General features: G+C 45.8%; 4 protein-coding genes across 4 annotated transcripts; 1 reads left to right on the forward strand and 3 right to left on the reverse strand.

Annotated features, from left to right (window-relative positions):
* Positions 1-266: 266 nt before the first annotated feature.
* ANK2_2 (Ankyrin-2) lies at positions 267-3,378 on the reverse strand (the record flags this gene model as incomplete). The annotated part of the gene is made up of 6 exons (XM_033570151.1): positions 267-488; positions 705-854; positions 951-1,925; positions 1,986-2,064; positions 2,112-2,155; positions 2,212-3,378. The coding sequence occupies 6 exons, from the start codon at positions 3,376-3,378 to the stop codon at positions 267-269; spliced, it is 2,637 nt and encodes an 878-aa protein (XP_033426183.1).
* Positions 3,379-6,978: 3,600 nt separating this feature from the next.
* On the forward strand, positions 6,979-7,341 carry ATNIH1004_005498 (uncharacterized protein; the record flags this gene model as incomplete). The annotated part of the gene is made up of 1 exon (XM_033570152.1): positions 6,979-7,341. The coding sequence occupies one exon, from the start codon at positions 6,979-6,981 to the stop codon at positions 7,339-7,341; it is 363 nt and encodes a 120-aa protein (XP_033426184.1).
* A 1,228-nt stretch (positions 7,342-8,569) lies between these two features.
* Positions 8,570-9,152, reverse strand: ATNIH1004_005499 (uncharacterized protein; the record flags this gene model as incomplete). Its single annotated transcript, XM_033570153.1, has 3 exons — positions 8,570-8,821; positions 8,873-9,057; positions 9,122-9,152. 3 exons carry the CDS (start codon positions 9,150-9,152, stop codon positions 8,570-8,572), a joined length of 468 nt encoding a protein of 155 aa, XP_033426185.1.
* Positions 9,153-10,771: 1,619 nt separating this feature from the next.
* On the reverse strand, positions 10,772-11,689 carry ATNIH1004_005500 (type 1 glutamine amidotransferase; the record flags this gene model as incomplete). Its single annotated transcript, XM_033570154.1, has 1 exon — positions 10,772-11,689. The coding sequence occupies one exon, from the start codon at positions 11,687-11,689 to the stop codon at positions 10,772-10,774; it is 918 nt and encodes a 305-aa protein (XP_033426186.1).
* Between the last annotated feature and the right edge of the window lie 1,555 nt (positions 11,690-13,244).

The following is a 13,244-nucleotide window of genomic DNA, read 5'->3' on the forward strand; positions in this document are numbered from 1 at the left end:
CAATATAGGCCGGAGACACCAGGCCCTTTGCTAGTAACTTCTACGGTAATTGATGCTACCAGATGTTGAAAGCCTGTGTGTTGGCCCTGGGGAAATTTAGGTTATAAGGCGCTAGAATTGCAGCGAATAGATAGTATATTGAACTATTCTGCGATCTAGTATCACATTGTGTGTGTGTTGTTCGAGAGAGGTTAACTTATTCTTGTCTGCGTGTTAGCCCCTTGCGTGATTAGGATGCCCTATTGATGTCTTAGGCATCCAGATTCTCAATTGTCGAGATAAAAGTCTCCATATTGGAATTCTTCGTCTTGGGCAGTTGAAAATACCCTTTGTTCCTCCATCAGCTCCAGCCGGAGTTCCTTGGCTTCGTCCATTGTTAAGGGGAAGTTGTCCATATTCTGGAGGACCATTTCCTGGAGCTCTAAAGGAAGCCTCCTGCCAAGCAGGTCCTTTCTTATGTCCAGAGTTCCCTCCCACCAGTCTGCTCTCTGCGGTGGAATATTAGCTGTAGAGATAATTCGTATGTGTGGGTCGACGAGGAATAGAGCGATTATCTTGCAATAGCCAGGCCTTGATGTGTCGGCTAGCTGGAAGGGAGAGACGCGGTGTTGCAGAATATTTGGGAATGTTATAATACGACCTTCGCGACAGGACACTCTGCCTAGGTCTTGGATAACTGGACCATGGCTATCGCACCCAAATACCTGTCTTGTCCAGCCTGTATGATCCTGACCGTAGCTTAAATTTTCATCCATGTCCAAGTCGGTTTCCACACGCTGGCGAAACTCGAGGGAGGTTGACGTGATGTTTTCACTGGAGTAGTAATATATAGCCGTGGCACAGATGTGCTCGTTCTATGCTATAATATTAGCTTATGTAACATCAAAAGCGATAGCTAACTGGGCAGGGAACCCTTTGGAAAGAAATAAATCTCATAAATAGAGACTTACTAATTGCCCTTCTGCACGCCATGAACCGCCATTATACTTTGGTTTTTCTGGTGTTAGCTCAATATTCGCCAACTTCACAATAACTTGCAGCCCATCATCCCGGAATTTACTTTGCAGGTCAAATGGTTCCTGACCGGAGAAAAATAACGGATCAAAAGCTTCAATTTCAGGAGGAGCAAGTGTGAGAGTGTTTAACCAATTAACATAGCGTTCTTGGTAGTCGTCCCAGCTTTCGTCGAAGTCTTCATCGGGCTCTTCGGGCTCCGGAGTAGCCCTTGGTAAGTAGTTACGAGATGGAACGACTCTATTTGGCCGCACGTTATTATGAAACAGAGGCGTGAGACTCATGTTCCAGAGAGGGATGGCTTGGGAAATTATCTCCTCGATAACCTTGTAGAGGTCACGATGTTTGTCTGGACGCAAGTTGTTAATATAAGATACAATGTGGCACTTATTAGAAGACGGATCAAATTTGACGTCGCAAGGCAGCCATTGAAACTTTTGACTATAAAGTGGGACTTCTAGGAATTGCCTCACGCGGTGTGCATATCTCTCGGTAGTGCTGGCAGGAGGAACAGCCAGGACCTCACCATTGCCTGAACGCGATAAGTAGTCATCAAGTCCTGTCTTGCCATCCAGGAGGATCCGGCTCCGGCCGTAAACAAGAGGAAATAGCGATGGGTGTACCAAGTCTACTACCTGCTGATTAGAACCGGGGTGATAGTCCTTCTGCTCGTCAGGAATATTCTCCAAGGGCCGCACTGCCACCTTCAGGGCTTTCTTAAGCTCTTCTGAAATTGCTGTATCAGACTTCACTATATCTCCGTCAAACGCGGAAATAATTCCCTCTTTTTGGAACAATTCCGCTTTGTAGCGCAATTCATCAATGACCCAGTCCATCATTTTTGGTGTGATTTCGTTAGAGCTGCCAAGCACTTCTATCCGCCACCTAGTAGTAATAGGTTCGTCAAAAATCTAGAAAGCTTCTTAGAATATGCATTGAGTAGTGCAAGGGTGTACAAGTGAGCAACAGACCTTTTGGTCCCAGTCTGGTTTGTCAGTGATGCTGTTCATAATCCGCATCATCGAGACTTCCCACATGGTCTTGTGAGATCTGGAAGTGTCAGACAGAAAAGTCTTGTGCGGGTCTTCTAAGCTTACCCGAGTTCAAAATTGTGTAGCAAATGTACACTAGGAAAGGACTCCTTGTGTTTGGCTAGTTAGACTAGAAATACTGGAGATTGACTTGTTAATATCTTACCTTTGGCAAGTAGTCCAAGGGGAGAGTAAACCCAGGGAGGCGGTCCAAGTACGCCGTGGTGGGAGTCGGATCGGCTCTCTTGTCCAGCAGAAGTTGCACCACCTCCCAATGTTCATTCTCCTTTGCAGAGTCGACGGGAGTCATTCCTAAGATGTTTGTGGTGGTCAGGTCAGCTCCCCTGTCGAGTAAAAGACGAACCACCTCTAGATGGCCTTCTCTTGCAGCGGAATTAACTGGTGTCCATCCATTACTGTTGGTCACAGTTAGATCAGCTCCCCTGTCCAGTAAAAGTCGCACCACCTCCAGATGGCCACCAGTTGCTGCAGAATAGAGGGGAGTATGGCTGTTGCTGGTGGCCACAGTCAGATCGGCTCCCCTGTCCAGTAGAAGACGCACCACTTCCAAATGCCCATTCTCTGCGGCGAAATTAACAGCAGTCCAGCCATTACTGGTAGCCACAGCCAGATCAGCTCCCTTGCCCAGCAGAAATCGCACCACCTCCAGCTGGCCACCCTCAGCTGCAGCACTAAGGGGGGGGCGAACATCACTGGTAGCCACAGTCAGATCAGCTCCCCTGTCCAGCAGAAGTCGCACCACCTCCAGATGGCCGCTCTCTGCTGCAGCACTAAAGGGAGTCCAGCCATCAGGGCCGGCTACAGTGAGATCAGCTCCCCTGTCCAGCAAAAGTCGCACCACCTCCAGGTGACCATTGTCTACTGCAACTCTAAGGGGAGTCCAGCCATCATTGGTAGGCACAGTAAGATCGGCTTCCTTGTCCAGCAAATGTCGCACCACCTCCAGATGGCCACTAAATGCTGCAGCGAAAAGGGGAGTCCATCCACTACTGTTGGTCACAGTTAGATCAGCTCCCCTGTCCAGTAGAAGTCGCACCACCTCCAGGTGGCCACTATCTGCAGCAGAATTAAGTGGAGTCCATCCACTACTGTTGGTCACAGTTATATCAGCTCCCCTGTCCAGTAAAAGTCGCACCACCTCCAGGTGGCCACTCTCTGCAGCAGAATTAAGCAGAGTCATTCCTGAGTTATTTGGAATATTTAGATCAGCTGGTTTGTCGAGCAGAAGTCGCAGCACCTCCACATGGCCGTTCATTGCTGCAGAGTAAAGGGTAAGGCCATCTGCTCTAGCACACACTGTATGATCCTGCATTGTTTGAGAGTTGGAGTCGGACACTCTGTCGATTCTTGTAGTTGGAGATGAAGACAAGACTGAGTTAAAAGGATCTCAAGGCCATGCACGCTTTATATGTAGAGCAGTGTTAGCCCTAATTCTTTACCAACTCCGCGGACCGCCATAAGCGGCAGTTCCACTCCTACATTGCTATGGATTATGATTGGCTGGGACACTGTTTATATGATAAATCTGATCCATCCACCTGCCAATGGTGACTAGATAAGCTTTGAGCTAAGCAATGAAGGTTGCATTGGCAGCCTAAATCTCTCCACTTCTGCCTAGCACAGCCGCCGCAATGGGGCCTAAAAAATCTGGCAGAAACTTTTGCTGTGACGGCCAAACAATTTGATGAAATTGGTGCTATCTCAACGAAAATTTCATGCGTAGGGAGGAGAAGAAAGGTGGTGAGGGGGCGGTGTGGAGAAGTAAATAAAACTAGATACAAACAATGCAAACAGACCATGTGCACCGTCATATTACCCCCTGTCTAGGCCTAACTGCCCTTAGTCAGGGCATGTTATTATCCAGGTGGTCCTTAACAAATTTATCTTTCTCAGCAGCCGCAATCCATATATTCAAGCGCTTTGGGGGTCCAGGGCGGGTGGGATTGTTATTATAATAGTCCCGGAGTAAAAATACAGCGTTTTAAAATCCCCTGTAGGATACTATATTTAATTAGTATTATCGGATCCAAGCTATTTCGCACGGTAAGCAAGGCGCCCTATATACAACTTGCAAGGATCTTCTTTACCTCCCACTCGGTGTGGTCGTTCACTTGGATGGGCTCTAAGGCGTCCTGGATCTGCCCCGGTAGGGGGTTTGTTGTAGTCTTAAGATATAACTTCTCGGGATAACAGATAGGGTATACACGGATATCTTTAGGGAGTAAAACCTTGAATAAATAGCCGATCTTATTAATAATAGGCACCGGGCCGTACCACCCTTTGGAGAGTTTTTATAATAATTATCCCTAGTACTAATTACACGCATCCACAAACACTTTTATCTCCTACTTTAAAGTTAACTGGCCGGCGCCGGTGGTTTGCCTGGCAGGTTTATTATTCTTAAGTATCACGCATGTTTCCACAGGCAAAGTCCTATACTTATTTTATTCTCTCTACCAGGTCCCGGGCCTGCTCGCGGGTCACCGCGACTGATCCGGGAGGCCGCGGGGAGTTCCAGTTAAACAAGGTATATAGCTTATATGTTTTACTATAAATAAAGACAAACCAGTTGTTTCGTGCGGCAGGGCAGCAGCGGCAAAGTTAATCAGCGGTAGTAATTCTAACTAGTTATCTTGGAAGTAATTAATGAATAGGATTAAGTACTAAGTGTTGAAAACCAGGATGCCTAAGGCACCTTCGGGTATCCTAGTCCTGATGCCATCTGACATATCACACGCAAGGGGCTAAGGGGCTAAAGGACAGTAGACATAAGGAAGCGTTTATCTGCGCTCTCTCTCCTAGATAGATGAACATACTCACCATGCGATACTAGATCGCACCGATAGTTTCAATATACTATCTAGCCACCGCTATCCTAGCACCTCACGACATAGCTTCTTCCCCGAGATTCTCAACATTAAGCAGTATACTGGTTAACAATCTCTGTTTAGCTATCAGTTTGGGGGTAAGATGCAGTAGAGAGTTTAAGCTTTATTTAAAAAATTTTATAGAGCTTGTCCCAGAATTCGGCAATAAACTGTCCCCCCGGTCTGACACGATTGTGTCCGGTGGTCTAGTCCAGGGGTAAACCTGTTCTATAAAAAGCTTCGCCATGCCCTGTAAAGTGGTTATTTTTAAATATAAAATAAAAATAATACACCTGCTTAACTAATCCACTACTATAAAAACAGTATTGTAGCCATGTTTGTTCTTTGGAAAAGTACAGAAGTTCATAGAAATATACTACTAGGGATATTTAGGGATTGGGAGTGGTTAGAGCAGTCCCGGGGGCAAGTCCCGGTGGTTGTTCTTGTATTTGCAGATTAGACAGTTATTAATATAGCGCTTAATATCGCGACTCTAGATATTCTAGTAATAATAGTGCTTAACAAGCCCAAGTATTTTGGTATATCCAGGGTGCGCGGTAAATGGCTGTTAGTAAATCTTATCTAGTAAATATACCTGTAGGTTACCGTTGTTAAGGACTACCAGGCGGTCTTAAAACAGCAGGAGGCTGTTAACCAGAGTGTATCCTTTCTTACTCTAGTAAGCAAGATCACGCAGGGTCTCTAGCGAGTTATAGGTGCGGTTCGCTGCGAGCGTGTGGTTAACTACTTAGATAGCCTCCTCTATAGGGGCGACTTCCACAAGGGCGACTTTTATAGGGGTAGAAAGAATCCCGGGTTTAAGCTATTTTTATTTAAGCAAGATCTGCTCTCTGTGCTAACTGGTTAGTTATTTATTCCTATCCTAATAGGTAAGAGTATTTATAAGGGTGTTTTACTTCCCAGGACAATATTTAATAATGAAGTAATATTAAAAAAGAATCTCGCCCTAGTAGGCCTGGCAGGTGTTAAGCTATTTGGTAGTTATAAAGTATTTAAAAGCACGGTGGTAAGTAAAAATCTTAATGTAATCTCCTTAGTCCGAAAAGGGTAAGACTAGGTTACTGGGTACACCCAATTGCCACGCCACTGCAAAAGGGTCAACTAGACTTGGTAATACCAAGTCTCGCTCCCAATTCACTTATCTACCGTCTCCGCGGTCACACTAAATTAGCCGTGATTACAAACTATTAAATTAACTTGCAGGGCATGTAATAAAGGGGTAGCAGCCTTGCTATTAAAACTAGTAACCTTTCTTACTGTTTTTAGGGGGATTATAGGTGTTTTAAAAAACCTGGCTAACTAAATAGCTAGTTTAGTATCTATACATGCGTATGCATTGGCTCCGGTGTTAGCTAAAATTTATAATAAAAAAATAAAAGCATTCTAAAATAGCAGGGTCTTGATTGTAAAACTATCTTAGGGGCAGCCTAGTAATTTCCGCAGATCCACAGTCTCTTAACTAATATCAACCTCGCCTAGGGAGGAGACTTCCCCTAGGCAAGGCCTTTTACTAGCTCCTCTACAACTCTTTCTTCCAATGCCTTAATCTAAGCAATTTTATTATCAGGGCAATCGCGCGCAAGATAACCAGGCTTTTAACAGCAGAAACACTTGCCCTTTGTTATAAAACAGCTGCGAGTTTCAGGGTCCACAGTTAACATACGGCCTGGTGGGGGGGAGCTTTTAGTCTTAATTACAGGAGTTAATTGGCTCGCAGTTCTAGTGGAGTTAAAAGTCTGCCGGCGGGCGGATAAAGTAGTGGTAGTCTAGTTGCAACGCTTTATAATTTTATTAATTAAACATACATCACCCCGCCAAATTTCATTTTGCTCTGAGAATGGATGCTGACAGTGTTTGACCCAGCCTTGGCACTATACCTGGGCCGGGTCCTGCAGGCAATTGCGGGCTCGGCAGCATGGCTTGTCTGCACGGCTATTATAACCGAGAATACAGGTGAAAGTGGACAGGGGACGATGATGGGACTGAGTATGTCTTTTATAACGGTCGGAACAGTTAGTGGGCCAATGCTTGAGGGAGTTCTGTTAGGCTGGGTTGGATACTGGGCAGCTTGGTCTCTGCCAATGGGCATGCTGTTTCTGGATATGATTGCGCGGTTGCTTATAGTCCAGACAGAGCAGCATTTACAAGATTCGCAAGCTTTATTTAATAAGGCCAAGCACAGCAAGCCATACAAGATCGCCCAGGGCGACTCACCCCGCGATGTGGAGGGAAATCATACTGAAATATCGCCCCTTCTGTCACCATATCCTTCGACGACAGAGGCTCAAACCCTGAAACTGAAATGGGAAGCGATACTACTTCAGTTGCGGAACCTTGCAATTTCTATGCAGTACTTCAAGACATTGGTATTTGGACAAGCATTCTAAACACGATGGTCCAAGCAGCGATTCGAGCAGGCTTCAACACAACTTTACCCGTTCATGTTCGAGACACCTTCAACTGGGGTCCATCATCAGTCGGAGCGAGCTTCTTTGCTCTCCAAGTCCCTGTGATCTTTCTCTCCCCTGTTCTTGGCTGGGTTCGAGATCGCGTCGGTGTCCGATACCCAACCACAGCTGGTTGGGCTCTTTTTTGCTCCTTACTATGGTGCCTGGGCATCCCAGGTAGCGGAATATCGTGGGCTAGTAGCAGCGAGAGAACTGAAGAAGCAATCTTTGTTGCATGCATATGTGGCATTGGGATCGTTCTGCCATTCCTTCAAGGGGCTGGGGCTTTGTACATGCTGAGTAAGTTAGACACCAGTCCCTTGATGAAAATATGAATTCTCAGTGACTCGGCATCGTAAATAGACGTTGTAAAAAGGCTGGAGAAAGAAAACCCCAATATCTTTGGTCCCAACGGCGGGAGCTCGAGGTGATTCGCGCTGACTTCAGTCTCGTTTAATACTGGCCTGACGCTGGGCCCATTACTGGCTGGATCACTATTTGGCGGGATTGGGTATTGCTACATGAATATTATTCTTGGTAGGTGGTGACAAGATTTTGTTTCTCAATGTGTGTGTGTGTTGATATATACTCTAGGTGCTATCTGTCTAGGAGTGGCAGTTACCACGTTTCTCTTCTGTTGATTCTTGATATCTGAATTCTTTTCTGGAAACGGAAACCTTTTTTTTTCACCCTAATCAAGATATAGCACTTTGCCCCTTAGCCTACTGTCCACTCGGTGCAAAAGCAATGTACGAAAATCTCAATCATCTGTCGAGGTCCTCTGGATCTCTATCAATCTCTTCGGCCCCATTCCAGAGCCCTCTCGCTCAGCCCATCCTCCTCTTACCCCAGAACGCCTTTATCAAGCGGCCGTTTCCTAGTCCCCTTTAGCTCCCAAAGTGACCATTTCTGCTTTTACGAATGCCACAAAATTTTGCCCCATCTTCTGAGATGGGGTAAGTGTTGGGGGCACTGTATCTGTTAAGAGCGCTCAGAAGCCCGATAGGTAGATCCTTAGCTAAGATGCTTAGTCAGGTGCGAAGTGTTTATATTCGCACCAACGGGCATGAACTCTTGAAGGCCAGCGATTAGTTCTGCAATATACGTGGTCCTATCTTCCCTGCCATATAGACACTCCCTTTCGCACCGTAGCGCACCATTTAACTCGTTACCGACCCCCACACAGAACAGTATCCCCCTTCACCGCGGCAGCTTGACTCGCCTCGTAGACTGTCTTAGACTCCTCTAGCAGCTTCGCCCGCTCGTACATCGTAAGCGGTGTTGCCTGCCGTAAGATCAAATCTAGCTCACTCCCAGGTGTAATCCTCTGAGCAGAGAGGCCGTTACAGACGCAGCGAAGAAGCCCGATAAGACCGCAGTCGTGGACCATGGTCTGCCGGAACCACACAACGCGCTCGGACTCGGCCCCATCAACATCAGAACCAGACCCCTAGTACCACTCTATCTGGACGTCTTCTTCCTTCCGTGTATTGTCTCTGGCATCCGTTAAGAAGACAATCGCCAACAAGGCGAAGACGCGACATGGTACGAAGGCAAGAGGCTCGGGGTCGTCCAGAGAATAGACGTCGTAGAAAGTGAGTTCTCTGGAGAGGCCTAGGCGGTAGGCGAGATCGTTCATGACCACCGGGCTGTTCTCTAGCAATGAAATTTAATGGGCATTCGCAAAAGCCACAGACAGTGGAGTGTTAGCGAGCCTTACCAAGAACAGTAAAGTCTCTTGGCGAAGTCATGGCTGGCAGTGTCCTCGGGAGTACCTCAGAGGCCTTAGCCAGAGCGGTTGTTTCTGATGAAAGAGGCTGGCCTTTGAAGGTTAGGTTATGTGCGAATGGATGTAATACTGTGGAAAGTTGGCACGTGTGACGAGATAGGCGATGACTCAGGTCAGAGCGGGTTCCGTCTCTAGGTGCCTGAGAACAAATCGAATTCGACACCGACACATAAATATCGGTGACGCCAGGATGTGTGGGACCTTTTTATAATAATAGGTGTGCTGCAAACTTGAACTTCTTGATCCCGCGATCGCGATCCTGCGCGCCCAAGCGGCGTCATGCATTCCTAATTAGTAAGTTATGCTGCGAATCCACCATGGAATATGGATCATGTTAGCTCAACGGTGAACACTGTGAAGGTCCATCAACAGAATTGGAGTGCCAAGATTCCGCCGCTGATCCGCGGGCAATCCAATGGCGGGCTGCGCTGCCTATAGTAAGTATAATACTGGTTGTCTTACTGTATTATATATGTATGTTTGGTACAGTATCCTCAAAGAACTTGTGGGCTTGACTCGGAAGCAACCGCGAATCTATTTCTGCGAAATATCATTTCCTCCGATTCAGCACAAACCGATCTAGAAATCCGAGAAAAGTAGAATCTTGCATTAAAACCTCGACATTCCACACCATATAATCACAGACGACGTGCTGTAAGTCATCAATACGCTCGCTTTCCTCGAAGTCAAACTGAAGTAATCTCACAAGGTCCTTGATATGACTAGGGCACAAGACGGAGGCCTTCAAGCACCTTAGAGAGATAGTTGAGAGACAAAACACACAAGGTGGCGCAATCGGAACCCGAATGCGTAACGACATCACGGTGCTTCTGGAGTGTTGATGGGATAGATACTCTCCTTAGTAAACAGAGGCGCGCCAGAGACATACATTGCCTTGACAAAGGTAACTCTATATAATATGTAGAAGAGACAGACACTATCAGGAAAAACCAAAAGTTTCACCCTAACAATCTGTTCCTGATAGCTCTTATATTCATTCATCTAGGCATCCAACGCCAGTTCAGATTTCTTAACCCCTCAACCCAATCTTTAAATGTGTTATCATCAGAGAAGTAAAGCTGAGTGTTTTATAAGGGAAAAAAAAGAAAAAATTAACACCAATGTCATTTCTATTATAAATTGCCTCTGTAAGTAGCTTATACTCCACATCCAATATAAGTGAAGTCAACGTATAATGCAGCACCAACGACAATGTACATGGACAGACAGCGTAGCAGACAGAGTGCAAGCAGGGGACAAGTGAAGTGCCCAGCTCTAATTATGACGGTTAACTCAACGTGATTGCATCCGCATGGTTGAACATTAAAGCAGTGAAATCAAATTAGACGGATCAGGCAGTCCTGGCCCATCATCGCTCAACTGATATACAGGTAAGGCCTGAAATGAGACTAAATGAGAACAAGTAAAAATGAATTTCATATGCCATTTAATATATACATGATGGCAAAGTAGGATTGTTCTCAGTCCAGTGGCACGTAGTGACATTTCGCCAGGAACAACAGCTACTGTACATGCAAACTCCGTATAAATAGATGCAAGACAGTTTTCATCGACAGGTCCTCATAGATTCTCCAAGCCAGCCAAGAAACACACGACTGTTAATGCGAAGGCCTTTGCATTATCCGGTGGTGCGTCAGCATCAAAACCAACCTGCTCCAAGAATATTGCGAGCTTTGAATCGCTCCACTTCATGGAAGGCGCAAATTCCAAGCACATGCTTCGCACGCCGAACGCATCCAGTTCATAGTGGCCTTGAACGGACAATACTCGCTGCGGGTAATACAGACCCTGGATTGGACAGGCTGGTGTGCTGCCGACATTTACCCACGGTGCTGGAAGTGACATAGAAGCATCAGTGAGCTTCGAAGACCTTTCCTTTGGCACGGCTAGGACCCTATCGCCGTGGAACATTTGAATTCGCAGCTCATTGTGAGGCAGATTCCCCAGCGTCAGGGGGAAGAACCGGACAAAGTCACTCTCAAGACGCACGGTGTGTACTCCCACTTCCATACCCAGTGGGCATTTCTCAACAAAAACATCCCGTTCAGGGTCCTTTGTGTCTCTCATCAAGGCATGCGCGATCATCTGGTGTCCGAAGCATGTACCGAGGATTCGAACTAAAGGATATTGCTGAAATACTGTTTTCAAGAACTTTTCGAGTGTTTGCATCCAGGGGGACTGATCGATTTCATATACACCGGGCGATCCGCCGGTGATCAGAATAGCGTCAATGGTGCAGTTATCACATGGATCATCTTCCACTTTGGAGCGAAGCTTGGCGAACTCCGGATAGTGACCTCCTCGGACATCGTAAGGCGTTATAGAGATATTAACACTTGTCCCCGTGTTCTCATTCAGAACCGCAGCGGCCTCCTGTAGGACGTGTCGGAAGTGAGCGCTGCAGAGCCCACGAGCTTCGTAGAGACTCCGAGCCGGAATGTCAACGTTAAGAACAGCGATACGGATGTTTCGGATCATGCTTCTGACTGTCTGTCGTGCCGCTGTGCTATTATTTGGTTCAGAGAAAATCTCCGGCGCAGGGAATTAGGAGGTAGAAATACTCCAGCAAACTCAGCACCCCCATAGAGCATGTTACGTAAAGAAAAAGGGTGGCATAATAAAAAAGCCCCTTTGCTCATTTTCAGAGGCCTCCAACCTACCCCAACATCGGCCTTCGTTGCCCTGCATTTCCAGAACGATTCTGAATGAAAGAAGGATCCTTCTGATCGTCGTAGTTATTCGTTGGGAGATCTCCCCGCTAATGAGCGTTTAAGGTTACCTTAGAAGCAATCCACAAGTAAGCATAACAAAACTCAATTATCAATAACTATTATTAATGTGTTTGAAATGTTCAAGCAACGAGCCGAGTTCTTCCGACTCGAGTTCACCTGACATGATCAGACTGCAAATTTGAGCAGGATTTTTAAGACCAAGTCAAATGGTGTTGCTGGCTCCGCAGGAAAAGTCATCGTAGAAAAATAAGCATTGGCCGATATAGCGAGAAAAATTAGACTCGTGCCAATGCTGCTACGTTTTATGGAGTACCTAGGGAAATGCAGCGTCTGCCATGCGATTTCCCCGCCCCATTGCAATATACAGAGTAAAATTCTGTCATCTTACTAGCTGCTCAACCAGAAAAGCACAGAAGTCATGTTAGCAGTATGATATACAGACCATGCCAACACAGTTCTATCGGTTCCACAAACGCTTACGTTGATAATTTCATTGTGAGCAGGCAGATAGAAATCAGAACATATTTTCTTCTCGTTCATTACTTGGGTACATGTCGTCAGCTCTCCCATTGAAAAAAAAAAAAAAAAAAAAAAAAAAAAAAAAAGAAAAAAAACGAAAAAGAAAAACCAAAAGTTGTGCGACAGAGACTTTCCGACGCCCAATTTCGGCATGGTCAATTCAGCAGAATTTGTTGGTCATTTCCGGAAAGTGGGAATTTATATCATAAACGTTGCTTGTCCCTGGTTGGCTGGAACAGACGAGAAAGTGGGCTTGTTAGTCACAAATTGACTCTAAAGGTACGCCAAGCTCTGGGGCCCCGACTGCCAACCCTAACCTAACACGTTTTACCTGCAAGCAAAGGCTCGAAAGACTCGGGCAATCGAATCATCATGCATCCAAAAATGCAGAAGTCACCGAAAGATTAATCGATCAGGTGGGAGAATTTTACTAGCTGTTACAGCCATCAGACAGTCACATATCCAGTTTGTAGTTTTGTACGATAGTGGCACATCATCTTCAAGTTACGAGTCTACCCTAATATTTATAATTTATAATACTTATGTATATAAGTCAGTGGGGTGGTACCCAGGTACAATCACGTCACTCATCAGGCGCTATAGAAAATTAACTATGCAGGCAATTGGCTTGACTTCCCCTAGTAACAAGATGTCCTACCCATTTGTCTCTATTATCCAAGCCAGAGGAACCTGCAGGTGATCAAATAAAAACAGTAATAACAACCAACAACTAATACAGCGATTTACTAGCTTTATTTAAAGATTTTTACTATATTTAGACG

Source organism: Aspergillus tanneri (genome assembly GCF_003426965.1).
Source record: "Aspergillus tanneri strain NIH1004 chromosome Unknown AapTan_4_pilon_pilon_pilon, whole genome shotgun sequence".
Classification (NCBI taxonomy): Eukaryota; Fungi; Ascomycota; class Eurotiomycetes; order Eurotiales; family Aspergillaceae; genus Aspergillus; species Aspergillus tanneri.